The following is a 17,219-nucleotide window of genomic DNA, read 5'->3' on the forward strand; positions in this document are numbered from 1 at the left end:
AAAAAAAAAAAAGCTATAATAAACCCTGCAGAGCCCCCCTTTCTATGATTATGACCTGACACACAGGGAGAAAACTGATTTGCCTTGTCCATGATGTGAGCCCTGTTTCTTTCCTCCTTCCACGACTAGAGATTTTCCCAGAAGAGTACTTGGTGGCTCCAGCACTCAGTAACACTGGAGGATAGTGTGGACTCTGGCCCTACGCACTTCTCCCTCTGTGTTGTGAAGCTCCGTGTGGCTCCTCCTGGGCTGTTCATCCATGATTCTACAACCTGTCCTGCTAGCATCATACTCCAGTCTCACCCCTGAGAAATCTTCCCTTCTGCCTAATTATACTGAGGACTAGAACACCAGCTAGACCCCAGTCTTCCTTCTGAGTCCAGCCTTGGCTCCAAAGACCCTCCGTAGGCTCACTCCTCCGCGAGCTCAGTACCCATATCCGGCCTAGCCGTCACATGTCTCATTTGTGGACTCTCTCATCCCTTTTTCCCTTGCTTCCCCCTCCACCCCAGCTGTAGAAGGCTCTCTGATTTCTTCTTGGGTCAGAATGAAAATTTCAGGGCTCCCAGACTACAACAGTCCTTACTCGAATCAGGCTGAGTTCTCCGAAGCATCAGGCTTTGTTTTCTTTCTAAAACAAACTACGATCTTATCTGGATATTAGGCTTATCTTGGCAAGTCACTTCACTGCATTGGGCTTTTTTTTTTTTTTTTTTTTTTTCCTTTTCTTTTCTTTTTTCCTCCCTGCAATGTGATATTATGAAGAGACCTCGACCTGGGGCTGTCTGTTGCTTATCTGGGGAATGGAAGTGGTGGGCCAAAGAGCTGACTCTGGGCTGATGGCCACCCTCTGCTAGGCCTGAGGGAGCAGGGCCTGGAATATCTGATTCCTACTTCTCAGCTCCTCTGAAGGTATCACCATCGCAATCCCCCTACCCCAGTCCCGCCTTTACCCATATTGCACAGACCTGGAATGCAGACCATAGCGGGAGCATCCTGAGGGGTTGAGCTTTTCCTGGGTTCCTCCCCTTCCTCTTTCACTCCTCACGGAGAGGCCAGAGTTGTGCCGCTTGTTTCCATAGATATGAAAATGTACCTCTTAAGCCAGTACTGTGTCCACCCCCCACAGTAGCCCCTGCTACAGTCTCTGTGATGTCCACAGGCTAGGAGACACCCCTCTTTGTTTCTTCTTTACCCACCTCCATGCTGGGGATCAAACTCAGGGCTTCCTGCTTGTCGGCCAGCCAGATGCTCTCTCTACCCCTGAGCCGCAGCAGATGCCTGCCTTGCTGCATATGTATTCTGATTGTCATCCGTCCCCATTCCTCTCTGCCTGAACAGGCCTCCTCACATGTTAGGGACTGACTTCCTGCTCCCACTTCCCAAAAGACATACCCTGATGGCCCTTCTCCCATTTTTAGTATGTGACTTTATTTGGAGATAGAGATTCTAAAGAGGCGATTAAGTCAAAATGAGATTGTTTAGGGTGGGATATTAACCCAGATTTATCAATAGCCTTCTAAAAAGAGGAAATCTGGATGCAGGCGTGTAGAGGGGGGAGAGCATGGAGGATGAGAGTTGAAGTCCTTTGTATCAACAAGCCAAGGAGAGAGACCTCAGGAATAAGCAAACCCAGGGACACCTTGAGCCTCCATAGCTGTGAGGAAATCATTGTTGCCCAAGCCACACAATTGGCAGTTATCTCAGCCCTAGCAAGCAGACACTCCTCTTTTTCCAAATCCTCACCAGCCTTGAGGAGATCTGCAGGATCTGCCTCCTGACTGGGTGTCCTGCAGCTCTGCTCACCTCGATCCAGCCTTACCCTGTGTCACTGGGAGCCTTTCATGAGGAAGCTTGCTTGACCCCTCTATACAGAAAGCCCTTTGCAAGTTGCTTAATTAAAGAACCACTTCTGGGGTGACATCGGAGAGGGCTTCCCAGGTGCTCCCAGAGAAATGCTCTCCACATTTCCCCCATAAGCACCCTTCATCAGGAGCCTTAGGCATGTCTGCTCACTTAATAGCTGCAGCAAGTCAAGAACCATCCACTATCCTGTGTATTCCTTACCTAAAAGGGCACCTGGACACGTAATAAGGCTCAATCAATATTTGTTGAGCAACTGAATCCTCATCCTCTTCGGAGTCCTTATCCTGGCATCAGGGTCCAGCTCAGATCCTCCTCGCCTCCCTAAAGTAGCCTTCTGATATCCCAAGTTCAAAGCCCACTCGGTGTGCTGATGTGGCTCTAAGTAGCATGCCTCTCCTCCATCCGTGGTGATTAAACCTGTCTGAGCGTATCAATTACCTGTGGCTTTGCACCTCTGCTTCCTCCCAAACCAGGACCGCACACTGAGCAGCTCCACAGGGCTCACAGCACAGCCTAGCACAGGTCCCCTGAACGCAGGAGGTGCTGTGGAAATTTGTGTAGACCCAAATAGATCAGAGTAGACCCCAGTGGTGGATGTGAGTAAGTGGGTCGTTTACAGGGATTAAACGTGGGCCCCTGACTTCCACAGACCCCAGGAGTGGAAAGCCAAGCACTCCCCGCCCCCCCCGCCGCCCAAGAGGAATAAAGGCTAAATCGGGGCTGCCTATTGCTTATCTAGGGAATGAAGGGGCAGTCAGAGCTGATTTCTTGGGTCGGAGAAAGTCCATTGGCTTCGAGCCCCGGAATTATGGAACAGCCCAGCTGTAGGCTGCAAAGGCCTCGCCATCACTGTCTGCCTTTCCCTGGAAGAGAATCCTGCCCACAAGAGGGAGGAGAAGGGCCAAGAGTCCATCCTAGGCAAGACCCAGGCAGCTGGCAACCTCCCCTAAGTCCACAGCACCATACCACCCCTAACCCCTCGCCTTGCCCGAATGGTGGAAGGCCCAGCCAACCTCAGTTAGCTGAGCTCTTTGGGGGGCTGGGGCTGGACGATGAGAAGCGGACACCCCACCCCCTCGTTTCTGCCCCAGGCATATAAAGCAGGCCTTTCACTGAGGCTTTCTGGCTGCTTCAGTCGGTTCTTGGCACCCAGCGAGAGATGGCCCAGGGAAGCAAGTGTGATGGGGGTGGGGAATGGGGCCCGCAATTCAGAGAATTCTCCATACCCACCCCGGGGGCCAACGGGCTGGCTCCCCAGCTGTGAGATGAGCTCATGCGGGGAAACCGGAACAACCAGGGGTGGGGTGGGATGGGGGAGTGCTCTGCTGAGCAAGTTTTTGATGGGAATAAGAAACTGGCGTCCACTCTTCCTTCATCTCCCCCTCCTCTCCAATCCCAGCCGTAACCCCGGAGCCCTCTCGCGTGCCTTTCCTGCAAAATTCCCAGGCTCTCCCACAGCTGGCCAACTTGGCTTTCACCCACCCCCAAACCCAAGTCACCAACCCCGAAGCCTCTCGCTTAGCCTTTCCCAGGAAATGTCCCGGCCCTGCCGCCCGCCATCAGTGGTCCCTGTCTCCTGAGCCTGCAGGATGTCGGAGCGGCAGCTTGGTCAAATCACTTGATTGCCAGACTCGCTAAACGCAAGAGCTGCCTCTCTGGGTGCCTCTAGCAGAGGGGGCGGGGTGCCCGCCGGCAGGTGCTTCTACGCTGCGAGCGCCAGGCGGGGCCTCCTCCTCCAGCCCTGTAGCTCGTGGTCCCCTCCGGCCTCCGCCACCTCCCTAAGCGTCTCTTCGCCCTAGGCAAGAGTTTGGCGTAGACAACGGAGGAGCCATCGTGACTGGCAGAGCAGTCTAGGGTAGACCAGACCGAGACTGCTGCCGAGGCGGGGTGGGGGATGGGGTGGGGACCTACTCTGAGCGCTTGGGGTCTGAAGGCAGCCGTTACCAGCCCGTGGAAGAGAAAGGCTCACTTCCTTGGGAGAAACTCATCTGGCTTGGGGCTCTGGTTGGGACGGTGTGTTGGGGGGGGGGTACAAGCAGGGCCCGGTCATTTAAATTAGAGGATAAATTGTACAAGTAACTCTTACACGGTGCTTCCAGCGATCACATCCCCAACCCCCATATCCCAGTAAACATCCCTGCGATTTTGTCTTAGGCTGGGAGTAGGACTGAGTGAAGGGGATCCTTCGCCCCTGCCTCCCTCACCCCTCAGTTCTGCCTTTCTCTCCATCCGCGCACCCATCTCCTGGAACCGGCTACTGCCAAGTGAGCTCCCGAGAGTCCTCTCCAGCTCCAAGACCGCAAGTTCAAAGCCAGCCCCCGAGATTGTCTAAGAGCCATGACTTGGGGAACTGCAATCTTCTTTGGTTACCTTTCCCCAGACAGTATTCCCATTTCCAAACCCGGAGGAGGCGAGTATGCGCCTGTGTATGCGAGTGTGTGTCTCTACGCGTATGCATGCGTGTGTACGGGAGAGGGTGTATTAATGGTGAGCCTCAAAATGAAAGCCGGAGGACTGAACTTAAACCGGTCAATTGTAAAACAAATAGGAATAAACAACCCTTTAGATGGAATTTGTGCTTTATTTGGAGGTGCAGGTGGCGCTGAAGACACCCCCCCCCCCAGTTTTTTTTTTTTTTTTTCTTAGCTGAGCCTCCACCCTCAGCATTTGGAGCGGCGGAGAAGCGGCTCCGGAGTGATTAATCCGGGGATAATTCACCCCCCCGCCCCCCGGCGCGAACCCCGCGAAGCAGGATTGGAGCGAGTCATTTCCGAGAGCGCAGCGCGCCTCTCCCCGGCCGGGCGGACACTTGGTTCATTCCAGCCGCAGAAGCTCAGGGCTCCCGCGTACCGGGATTTTTTTTTTTTTTTTTCCCCCCCCCGGGGCAGGAAGGAAAAAAAAAAAAAAAAAAAAAAAAAAGCTACAGAGCTCTCCTGACCTCCTTTCTCCTCGGCGGCTAGCGGAGCCTCTCCCTCGGGCTGCTGGCCGCGCTATGCCGCGCTCGCGGGGACCGGAGCAGAGATGTTGCGGCTGCCCGGCAGGGAGGGCTCGCGGCGAAACCGGGATTTGGGCGCTCGTGCCGGGCACCGGGAGTCGCTGGGGCCGCCCGCCGCCGCCACCGCCACCGCCGCCGCCGCCGCCGCCGCCGCCGCTGCTGCTGCTGCTGGGCTGGGGGCTGCTCAGCGCCTCCGCTGCCGCGGGTGAGTCCGGCCCGCGCCGCGCGCCCCACCCGAGCCCACCCAACCCCGACGCGGTCCCGTCCCTTCCCCCACGCCGGCTCGGCTTCCTCCTTCCGACTACCCACCCGCCTGCTCCTCCTCGCCTCGGTCTGCCTGGAGATCCTTCATCTCCATCTTCGACCACATCCTCACCTCTACCCTCACGGACGTCTCCAACCCCAAGCCGCAACTTGGCCGGATCCGGCCGGTGTGGGGGACCTGGGACCACAGACGTCCCCTCCTCGGGTTGCAGGGCACCCGGACTGTGGCTTCAGTTTCTCCAGCCTGCCAGCCTCCCCCCTCCCCAAGATGCCAGCTTTTCCGGGATAAACTTTCCCGGAGCCCTACTCCCCCATCCCCTCCCCATTCTGCCTGGCACGCCCGTCCTGGGGGTTGGAGAGGCTCGGCGCGCCCCCTCAGCGTCTGCAGGGTCTGTCTTTCCCTGCCCCCGCCCATTTTCTCCGACCAGAGCCCTTGCCCCCGCCCAAGCAGCCCGGAGACTGCGGTCGCCACCCTCCTCCTCGTACGCCCTCCGCCCCCTCGGTGCTCCAGCTGGGGGCGGGATGCAGGTGGGAGCTCGCCCAGGACCGGGGTCCGGCGCAGTCTTTCTTGAAGGGCCCGTGTCGGGGTCTGGAGGGGTTCGAACCACTGGAGGTGGAGGCGGGGGTCGCGCCGGGTGGGGAGGGAGGAGGGGGAATGTCGCCGCCAGAGTCCGCGCCGACACATCCCTTCTGCTCGGTTCCCACTCCGCGCCAAAGTGCCCTTTCCCGCGCCCTGCTGCAGCCAAACGCCTGGGCTGCGGCATCCGTGGCTCGGGTGGCGGACCCGATCTCCTTAAGCCATCCGGGACAGACTTGAAGGGTGTGGAGAGTCCCGGGACTTAAAGATGGATGTCTGGCTGCAGCGTACAGCTGGGGCGGGGGGGAGGGGGAGGACGAGGTGGGAGGTAGAGGGGCCTGGAGGCACATGGACCTTTTAAGGAGCCCGGCCACACTGGAGGTTACTGGTTTCAACTGGTCCTTTTCCACTTTCCCCACCGCACCTTCGGAAGCTTAGCCGCAATCTAGAAAGTTCCGTTTGCCTGTATTGGGACCGGTCTACCCAGGGGTGCCTGGAGCTGCATTTTCACTTCCCTGGATGCTGACACCCCCTGGGAGAGAAAACCCTAAGCGCTTGATGCCTGGGTCCGGAGCCGGGACACCCGGCCTAGAGTAGCGCTTTTGTGGTTGTTGCTTGTTTGCTTGGTGTTTTTAAAACCACAGGTTGAATCTCTCCAGCCTTGTCCTGGACCATCCCCAAATCCTGCCGCTTCTTCGAAAGTGCGCCCCTCCCCTGGCCGGCCAGTGAGTGAGTGGTAAAAACTCTCAGGCCCTCTCTGGCTTTCAGCATCTAGTGAACTGTTCCCTCAGACCTTGTCATAATCCCGACAGTCGTTCAATGTCGGGGTTCCCTGTCGTGAGGGCTCCCTAAGACAGTCCTGTCTATCTATCCCTACTTGACCGGACTTTCTCGGGTTCTCCTGAGGAGTCATAGCCACTGACACCCAGAGAGGGGCGCCCGCGGTGCGCGTGCCTCTCAGCTTTGGCCTCTCGCACGCATTCACACCCACCGGGAGGCTGCCCGCATCAAATGCTTCTGGTTACCAAGACTTCTCACATGAGGTGTGGGGTCTGTTGTTATTTGCTGTGGGGTCCATTAGGATATCTGTCCAGGCAAAGGCCCTCTCCGCCTTGGCCAACTGGAACTTGTTTGGGATTGCCAAATTTGTTTTTCTTGATAGGTTTGTCCCTGCCCCCTTGAGCACGCCATGGCCCCCCGGGAGAGAAAAAGGCTAATTCACTCGGGCCTGCACAGTGTTCATCTGTACTGGAAGGCTGCCTTGTTGAGATCCGTTTGTCGTTGTCGCTTGGGTAGGTGCGTACGTTGGAGGGTGTGTGTCTCAAGGACGGGCAGTTGCTCCCTGGCAGGCCCAGCCCTGGCTTGCAGAGCGCTAGTTTCTGTTGGAAGCTCTCCTGTGCATTTCCACATACCGTCCCGCCACCGTGCAAGCAGCAAAGATTTGGAAATGGAGTTAGTGACGGGAGGTCTGCAGGAAGTGAGGTGTGAGGCCTGGCGGAAGAAAAGGCATTCCCTTTGTGATCTCTTTGCACCGTTGACTTTATAAAAGATTGCCTTGGGATTTTGGACCTCTCCTGGCTAGGGGGCTGCTGGATAGAATGACTAGGAGGATTTGGTGTGTGTGTGTTCATGTTCCTTGTCGATGCTTGTTTCCTTTTATCCTTCCTGGCCTGCCTCCCATCACACTCATACCCCCTCTCTGTGGGACCCCAGCCTCTCTAGAGACCCCTCCTCAGTTACCTGCCCTCCTACTTTCCATCAGTCATCAGGAAAGAGGCTTCCTCCTTGAAGCCTGTTTACCGTCAGCCTGTAGGTGTGTCTTTCATGTAATACACCAAGAAGATGTCTTGCTTGGCCTTCCTGACCTCATTCACCCAGCTTCTCCCCCCCCCCCCCCCCAAAAAAAAAAAAAGTTCTTCAAAGGGGATATTCATTCACTTTCCCTGTTCCCAGTAGCTCCTCTGAGCCAGTCCTTTTGAAGTTTCTTGTTTTCAGGCTGTGGGGTTCTGTTTCATTGCCTCCCAGTCTCTAACACTAACGCTCAACCTCCTCCCTGAAGCGTAGGGCCCTGAAACAGTCACTGCTCTTACCCTCTCCGTACTCTCCTGGCGAGCTCATCCCTGCTTCGTTCTGTTCTCTAATACTTTTCCGAGGCTGCCAGACAGATCTGTCCTGCCTAACAGTCTCCAGGTATACGTCTGTTGGCTCCCTAGTCCACAGACACGCTCAGTCCAGTCAGCCTGCACACTCACCTGCCCTCAGGGCACCTTACCTTGGTGGTTCCTTCTCACGTGCCTCCAGAACTGCCCAGCTACCCAGAGCCTTAGGAGGGCCTTCATGCCCTTCTGCAGCAGCACTGGTCCTTGAGGTCTGAAATTTGACACCCTCAGTTTTTCCTCAAGCATTGTTGCTATTCTCTGGAATGAGAGACTCTAAATATTGAAAAGGCTGGTATGTCCCCGAGTCCTTAAGGAGTAAGGACAGATATAAGGAAATAGAACAGATATTAAGCTGTACATGTAAGGAGCTCTGATTTTTCTCTCATGTCCTCACCTTTGTGGTTTAAAAACGAAGTTTTAGTCAATGTCTTTTGCATCGCTTGTTACTTAAGGGTTGACTTCTAGTCTGCCGCTTGCACCAGAAAGACCCAATGTTCTGTTATGGTATCCAATAAATGTAACAGTGTTTGTCTCAATACTAAACCATGAGCTGGGGGGGGGGGGCAGAAACAGTGTTTTCTTTCTCTTGGTAGCCCCAGCACCCAGTTACTCCAGGCCTGCTCAGCACAGAGCTGGTGTTTGATGGACAGCTGTTCCAGCAGCAGATCCTTTTTCAATGGTCTTTTCCTTGGACAGTTTTTCCAGGGACTGATGAAGCAAACCCAAGTTTTAGGGACTAAGGAAGCCAGCTAGTTTGCAGAAGAAACACAGTGAAAGACACCCAGTTCCTAGTTTGTTTGTTTGTTTGTTTGTTTGTTTGTTTTTTTGTTTGTTTTGACTCACAACCAATGTCACAGGTTGATGAGCCGGTGTGCTAGATTCTAGAAGGAATGCAACAAATCCTCAATACTTCCGGGCCCCAAAGGGGGAATGCGCAAGGAAAGGCATTTAACTGCTTGGTCACCAAGGGGTTTGGACTTGAAATCTCATTTAGTATTGATTTTTGGGCTTATGGTTTTTGTTTGTTGTGGTGATTGTTTTTTTTTTTTTAATTAGGCTGACTGTAGTACAGCAGGCAGTGCTGGCCCATCTTGGGTTGGTGACTGTATGGCTTTGTAGGAGAAGCTGGAATCAAAGAGACTGAAAAACTAGTGTGCAGGCTCGGATACACTGAGGGGCTCTGTTGGTCCAGAAGAATCCAGCAGGTGGCTTTGGCAGCAGCAGCTCTTGTATCTGACTCACCCACTTCATTGTCACTGTCACTGGAGCGGGAGTCAGGGAAGCTGGCCGCTCAGAAGAATACATGCTTCTCCTAGAGACCTGGATGATGTTCCGAGGTCTCTGAGGCACAAGGCTCCCCAACTCCAAAGGGACACGTCATTCCTCTGTTAGCATAAGATTCCAAAAGAGAAGGGAAGCTGACCGACTGCAGCCGCTGTCCTTGCCTTGGGGAGGTGCCGCAGTAACACGGAGGACAAAGAAACCAGCCAGGGAGCCTGTGTACCTTTAGCACACATTCTTCAAGCTAGGGTTCTCGTGACGTTGTCCGGACAGCCAGGGGATTGAGACCTGTAGCAAAGGCTCACTGAGGGGTTGCTGTCAAAGTCTCAAGTGCTAGTGGCCAGGACCCAGGTCTACCTGACTTGAGATCCCGTACACATGCCTCCAAATGCCATTCATCCCAGGGGACCTAAAAGGTATCAGCCACTCGGACTCCTTCCCTGGATCCGCTACTTTCAGTCATCAAAAAGAGCAATGGCTCCACCATCTTCAGGGCAAGTGTCTCAGAGATGAACACAAAGTCACTTTGGTGCTGAGCCCCAGACACCTCTCTAGGTAGAAAGCTGATGTGGGAGCTTATATCTCCCCACATCCTCCTTAAGATTCCTTAAAGTCCAGTCAGCTTCTTGCCTGAACTGTGGAGCGTCCAGGGCAGCAAAGCCCTCCGTTGTACCTTCTACTCCCACATGACATGAGTCCTTAAGTGCTGTGGGTTTTCCTATCCAACGGCAACGAATCACTCTTCAGGGAGAGTCCTGGGTGGCCACCACCAGGAGCCATAATCGGAGAAGTGCCTCTGGTACAAGCCAGAAACATTAAGGCCACTCATGTCAAACCCAGTACACAGAAAGCCTTCGTGTCTGTTCTTGAGCCATCAGCATCTGAGGCCTGGGTGGGGCAGGAGCTCTTGACTCATGCCTGTCCTTGTTGGAGAGAGTTTTTCCACTGAAAACCCCATTTCCCACCTATCTGTTGCCATATCATCGGAAAATTCGAAACTGAGCTGATCTCTGAAGGGCTGGCGGCCTCCTCCCAGGAATCATCATCAGAAGGATTTTATTTTGTGATGCTAAATATAGCATAGGTCAATTATTGAGAATGCCAGATAACTCTTATAAATTTATTTGAGACTCTCTGTGTGGTCGAGGGCTCACATTGCTGCACAAATAGCCTTCTTCCCAGCCAGGGTCTCCTTCAGACTCACTTAAGTGCAATTATGATCCAGAAACTTCAGAACAGGAATCTCGTCCATCTTCTAGGTTTTCAAGTAGAAAAACAGACTAAGTTCCATTACTAGGGAGCTACATCTATTTATTGATTGAAAGTAAGCAAGTGTGACAGTTGTAACTTTAAAAGGAGAAAGCGGAGAGACTTTGAAATTTAGACCATTGGTGGAATGTATCATCAGAGGACACAGGCATTTTGTGCAGCGTGATTGATGGCTCTTTCTGAGACAAGCCAGTGTGGTGCAGTTGACTCAGGCCTCTGGAGGTTTGTCTCTCCATTGCTGCCTGCCTCCTTGCCCCCCCTCCCCCAGCCTTAAGTCCCATTGACAGTCATGTAGCACCACTTGAAGAGTAGGGGGTCAAAGATGGATAGAAGTTTGGAGATCAGCAGGATTGGGGGGTGGTGTGGGTGTGCCTGATTACGTTATGGTGATGAGGAGTTGAAAATGCAATAGTTTATTTTGCCATTAAACTGTCCCTAGCCTGAAACAGCCACCCCACAATAACAGCTTGGCTTCCTGGCTCTTGTGTGATCCTGCCCTCCTGGTCCTTGTCATATAATCAATCCTAAAAGGTTGGCTTACAGCAGAGAGTCCAGGAGAAAAGCTTTGTTTGCCCAGGAGTCAGCAAGCTAGTTTTCCAGCTTTGCATTTGGCCTCTCACAATCTGTGTGGCCTTGAGATAATGAGAATCATAACCTCTCTTTAATTGAGTCTCTATTTCCTTACCTATAAAATGGGAGCAACAGTAAGACCCACCCTGCTATGCCAGGATGGACTTAGATGCTCTTGATTCCACAAAACAGAAGGAAGCCAGAGTTGTTACTCTTGGTTCTAAAGTTTGCTAGTGTTAGCTCTGTCCATCGGTCAGGCTGATGGGTGTGAGCTTCGAGAAATGAGGTGCCTACATCTGTGCTCACAGTCTGCCTGCCTGTGCTTTGTGGTGCTCAGGGCAGCAGGTGAGGATGGGCCCCTCAGCCTCCCATCTCTCACCCACCCTTCCCTGCTAAAGCCAGCAACAGCTGCTCCTTAAACCCAGGAAAGAAGAATGAACTCACCCCCATCCACAGCTTACCAAACCTCCTGGATGCAGCCTCCACACCCTGACCCCTGGCAGAAGTGCTCTGTGAATCTGGGAGAGGCAAAACCTTCACTAACACGTCCATTTAGGGAACAAGATCCAAGCTGAGGGCTCTAACACAGCCTGATGTATTCGATCTAGGTATTGAAATGGGCACGGTCCTTATAAAGTATGGAGGGGTGTATCTAAACGACACCGACTTATAGATTTCACCTGGTTTCAGGTTTCCTGCTTGATTTACTCAACGCTGAGCTTTGAAAAATCCCACTGGGCTCCTTCTGTGGGTCTAGCCAGGGACTTGGGTTTCTAAGGCAGTGTAATATTAGGAGTTATTTACCTATTATGTCTTCTGGATCTGTTTTTCCACTCCTGGCTTTGTGTGTGTGTGTGTGTGTGTGTGTGTGTGTGTGTGTGTGTGTGTGTGTGTGTGTGTGAGACCTCTGACTATGCACAAAGTGCCGAAGAACCTCCTTGTATCTTTTCTAGCTCCTACAGGTTTTCTTGGGACCCCACTTGATGATAACTGTCATTAGGAATGGGAGCCCGGGGTCCCTAGTCACAGGCTATTTTATATTTTTTCCCCCATGGTGTTTTGTAGCAGCTGATATGCCAGGACCTGGTTCTACCCTCAGTACCCAGACTGTCTGCTTTCCTGTGTCCTCATCAATACTTAGTGTTACCTACCTTTCTGCTTCTGCTGTTTGTGTGAGTTTGAAGTGACATCCCACTGCTTTGATAGGCGTTGCCTCTTCTGGTTACTGGCCAGTCTGCAAGTCTACTATGTGCTCGTCAGCCGTTGGGTTATTCTTTTGGGACTTAGTTTCTGCAGAGCTGAGAACTGAGCTCCGGTATTCTACGCAAACACTCTCTCACTGAGCTGCATTTACAAACTCATGCCCCCTCATGTTTGAGACAGGATCTCTCTAAGTTGCCCAGACGGGTCATGAACTTGTGGCCCACCTGTCTCAGCCTCCCAAGTAGTTGGAATTATAGGCCTGTACCACAGGGCCTAACCAAATTGTTAAATTGGATTGGATTCTCTCTCTTTCTCTCACTCCCTCCTCCCTCTCCCTCCTCAGGACTTACTTAGTTTTACTTCACGTGGATGGGTGTTTTACCTACACGTACGTCTGTGCACATGTGTACTTGGTACCTTTGGAGGCCAGAAGAGATTGTTGGATCCTCCAGAACTGGAGTTATAGACAGTTGTGAGCTGACAGATGGATACTGGGAATTGAACCCGGGTCTTCTGGAAGAGCAGCCAATGCTCTTAACAACTGAGTCATCTCCCCAGCTCCCTCAATTAAATTGTTACTTAAACTTTTAGGGGTTGATTTGCATTTTGTATGTTTTGAAGACATTGCCCTTTGTCATCTTTAAGGTTAAAAATAGCTTCTTTCTTTCCTTGTTTGCTGTCTCATTCTTTGGAGAGAGGTGTTTCAGTCTGACTCAGTCCCACACATCACATTTTAAAAATTATTTAATGTTTGAGGCAGCGTTTCCTATGTCCCAGCCTAGCCTTGAGCTTGCTGTGTAAGATGACTTTGAACTTCTGATCGCCCTGCCTTGACCTCCCAAGCTCTGGGCTTATAGGCATAGATTGCCATGCCTGGAAGCTGAGCACAGGGCCTCTTGCTTGCTAAATGAGAATTCTACTAACTGAGCCACATCCCATCCTCAGCAATGTTTTAGGGAAGGTGGGAGCTGAGGAATCTGAGAGCATTGGAGAGCTTGGGAACACAGCTGGTTCCCAGTCCTACCTGGCCCACTGTCTTGTGGAGTCCCAGATCCACTTTGTCCATCCTGCACTCACAGATTCTATAAGAGGTCTCCTTCTGGCTCAAGGCCCTGTTACCTAAAGATCCGAGTTAAATACAAATCAATCAACTATGGGTGCTTCACTTAGAGAAGATGATAAAACAGAGACCTTCTGCAGGCCATTTGCTGAGGGCCTGTAAATATCCCAGACCTTTAGATGGGCTTCAGTGATCTTACATGTGTCCACAGCATCATTTCTCATGGTAAAAGGTGGTAGCAAACCTAAACATACATGGATGGAGAAAGGAATAAATACGTGCCGGAGAGGGTAACACAGCACAGATGTTCTTGGTGATGTTGAACTGAGCTCTGTGTTGGTTGATCTTCTCTTCGATGTCATTAAATACCCGACGAAAGCAAGTTAAAGAAGGAAAGATTTATTTTGTCCCACAGTTTGAAGGGACAGTCCACCACAGTGGACCTGTGGCAGGAATGTGAGGCAGCTGGTCACACTTGCATTCGTCATCATTGAGCCGAGAGAGATGGAGGCTGGCGTTCAGTTGGCTTTCTCCTTTTCATTTAACCCAGGACCCTAGCCCATGAAATGGTGCTGCCACACTTAGGATGGGCCTTCTCACTGCCATTGACTCAGTCTAGACATTCCCTCACAAGTGTCCCCAGAGGTTTGTTTCCATGGTAATTCTAAACTCTTATCAAGTTGACAACGGAGTAGGTCAATGATAGGTCCATGACAGCATGGCCTATGACCACTCTCTGATGTGGACCCCAGGGCAGGACAGGGTCAAGAGGATATAAAAGGAAAAGGGGGCATGGCTGCTTGTCCCAATGGGATGACCCAACGCAGTGGGAAGTGGTCAGTATCCAGGCCAACTCACAGAATACAGTGAGGATGATAGGCAGAGGGGCTGCTGGTGCTAGGCCAGCTTCTGTTCTATAGTGGTATAAGCCAGCATTTGTGCTGGAGGCCACAAGGAGCAGGAGGCTGCTGTTGGGTCCCTAGAAAAGCAGAGTTCCATTCAGGTGCCGGGTGTTGGGTGCTGGGCTCAGGCCACTCCTGCAGCTCAGAGTCACTGCCTGTCCTTCCACAGCCTGTGCTGAAGGACTGATGAGCAGTCGGGCTACCAGAGGAGGGACAGAGAGCATGCTTGGGCAGGCAGTGAGGACCGTGGCCTTCTGTGCCCTTTGTTACAAGAAGGCCTCCAGAGTCTTCCTCTCTTCATGTGCCTAGTTGGGCTTTGTGGCCTTGAATGCTACTTTGGACATAGTGAAGCATTAGCCATCACTGTCCTCAAAGATGGTTAGGACAGTAAAGTTGATGTTATGTGTAAGTTACCACAACAACACTGAATCGAATAGGGGGTGTCTGTGTATGTCTACAGAAGGAGCTGGGGAAATCTCCCAGAAAACAGGATGCTGGGATGAGTCCTGGGGGAAGGCATAGCAGTGAGCAGGCGGAGGCGGTGGGAGCTCATGGGCGTGGGTAGGTTCTTGGTGGAGTGAGTGCAGGGCAAGTTCAATTTCAGAGAGTTCAGTGGTGGGAAAGCCTGCTAAAAGGAGGGAAAGTTGGCATCTGGAGCAGAGAATGGTGGTTTGGTGGGTTGCCAACCACCGGTGTCTGAAGGCTTAGGGAAGAGTGAGGGTAGGGTGGTCTCAGAACACAGGTGCTGTTGGGGAACCTAGAGGACCATAGAGAGGTGAGCTGGGAGGGGCCTAGAGAGGACCTTGTTCCACCCATGTGTCGGCCCTGTGTCCTGGCCTCCTGGACCTGAAGGAGCTGTCAAAGGTGCATGAAAGCCACCCACAGATCCTCAATCTATGTCACCGTGCTCCCTCTGCATGAGTGTTACAAAGTTTTCCTCATCGGAGAAAAATGACAATAGAGCCCCTGTCTGCTTTAGCAAGGTACTTCAGGGTTCCCACTTGTGGGGAGGTGTTCAACCTCATCTAAGTGAGCCATGGGTATTATTCAGTCTGGTTTCTGCCTCACTTTCCTTCCCTTCCCTCCTTTCCTTTCTGACACCCCCTTTTTCCTAGTCCTGTACTTCCCTGGACATGAAGACCCACACTCTCTGTGGAGGTCAGCTTTCTCTCTACCTAACCTTCCCCACCACTCACAGCCTCTTCCTCAAACTTGCCTTCCTTGTCTCTACCCAGGACCCTCCCTTCTCTGGCTTCGCCTCAAGTCTGGCTTCAGCCCAGCAGCTCTGCCAGCTAGCAGGGTTTTAAGACCTTTGCTTGTTCCATCTACTGTTGACCCAAGGTCTGGCTCTCTAGAACATTAACTGAGAACCAAGTGTGGTGGCCCTGAGCTGGAGACATGGATGCAAATACCATTTCAAATAAAGTTCACTCCCCAAAGGACAGTTGTAAGGACCAAGAGCCCAGGGAGCTCTCAGCAAAGCAAGAAACTGTGTGGCACACACCGAGCTGGCCTTATCTTGCAGATTCTTCAAGCGTGAACAGGTAACTAGTTGGTGCCAAGAATACAGGGTTGGATGTTTGAGCAGTAGGCTCTTTTGGGTGCTTTAGCATCTGTACTTCTACCTCTGCATTCTAACTGTTTCTCCAAAGCTGTTCCTTACAGAACTCTTACAGAAATGTTGAGGCCTACACATTTCTCTCTTATACCTCACAATACTCCAAAGCGATAGGTCTTTTTGAAGTTGGCTAAGCTGAGGGATAAGAAAATTCAGTTTAGCCAGGTGTGGTGGTGCATGTCTTTAATCCTAGCATTCAGGAGGCAGAGGCAGATCTTTATGAGTTCCAGGCTAGCCTGGTCTACGAAGAGAGAGTTCAAGGATAGGCGATGCTACACAGAGAAACCCAGTCTTGAAAAAAAAAAAAAAGAAAGAAAGAAAACAAAAAGATTTGGTTGCTTGTCCATACAGGCAGGAGCAGAGAGAGTCTGGATTTGAGATTTCTTTAGTTTAAAAACCCATAGGCTCAACCAGTCCACGACTTCCAGTTAAGAACCAAGTCCCAACCTGCCTCTCATCTTCAGAATCAGTTATCTTGAAGTGAGCCAGATCACTGCATTTTTCATACATTTGCCCCGCCATTTTTTGACCCACCTTCTGTCTTTCTGTCCAGGAATGATTCAGGTGCTCATCTCTCTAGGATGGAAAGTGAAGTTTACTGGAAACTATCTCCAACCCTCCACATTGTGGTCCCATTTCTGTGACCCTGACCATGAAGGATCCTAGGAAGGTCTTCCTTGTAGGAACACCCTCATTGTCTTTGCAGTCACCTTTCTACCCATACTCATTCTCCTTACTTCTTGCCCCTCTGCCTCTCCTGTCCCCGGGACTGCTGTGCCCAGGAGGTGATTGCCAGGGTGATAGCTCGTGTTAGTGAGATGTGCACGATATACTGGGCAAGCTTAGCATTCCTGAACTGCTCAGCAGGTTTCACATAGGCCCTGGGGTGTGGGAGTTCCTCAGTCACCAAGTCCTTCCTCCAGCCTGGATTTGTTAGGTGACACCCCAGCACACTCGGGGAGCCTGATCCTCAGTTTCCTTCCTTTCTTTACTAATTCCCACTAGTCTGGATTTAATGCTTATTGGAAAGTGAACAAAAGCACGTACATGTTGTTTTCATCAGGTTGCTGGTGGGAGGCAGCATGGAAGGCTGTGGTGGGGCAGCCAAGCCCAGTCTTCAAGTCTCCCCTTCATCCTGGATGGGGCAGCACCTAGCCCCATGGGAGAGATCCACCAGAGTAGAGGCGCCCTAGCCCAGGACAAGGCATTTAGAAATACTCCCTGAGAAAAGCCAGAGGCTTATCAAGGAAACTGAAGTAAATGGTCAGTTATATAAACAGAAGTGCTAAGACAGAAGGTCTACAGACACTAGAAAGGTCAGGGATGGCACCTGTCTATCTATCCACCCATTTATTCACCCACCCACCCACTCACCCATCCACTCACCCACCTACCCGTCCATCTATCCACTCACCCACCCTTCTACCCTTTCATCTACCAATACACCCATCCATC

The 17,219-nt window shown here is 52.0% G+C and overlaps 1 protein-coding gene across 1 annotated transcript in view; it reads left to right on the plus strand.

The window, feature by feature from the left end:
• Window positions 1-4,794: 4,794 nt before the first annotated feature.
• The window catches only part of Csmd2 (CUB and Sushi multiple domains 2), a 547,489-nt gene continuing 535,064 nt past the window's right edge, over window positions 4,795-17,219 (plus strand). Inside the window, exon 1 of the mRNA XM_055610909.1 lies at window positions 4,795-5,066. Coding sequence (XP_055466884.1) covers window positions 4,859-5,066 — 208 coding nt within the window. The 5' untranslated portion in view covers window positions 4,795-4,858. The remainder of the gene's footprint in view (window positions 5,067-17,219) is intronic.

The sequence above is a fragment of the Psammomys obesus genome, unplaced genomic scaffold, assembly GCF_907164565.1.
Source record: "Psammomys obesus unplaced genomic scaffold, mPsaObe1.curated_primary_1811, whole genome shotgun sequence".
Classification (NCBI taxonomy): Eukaryota; Metazoa; Chordata; class Mammalia; order Rodentia; family Muridae; genus Psammomys; species Psammomys obesus.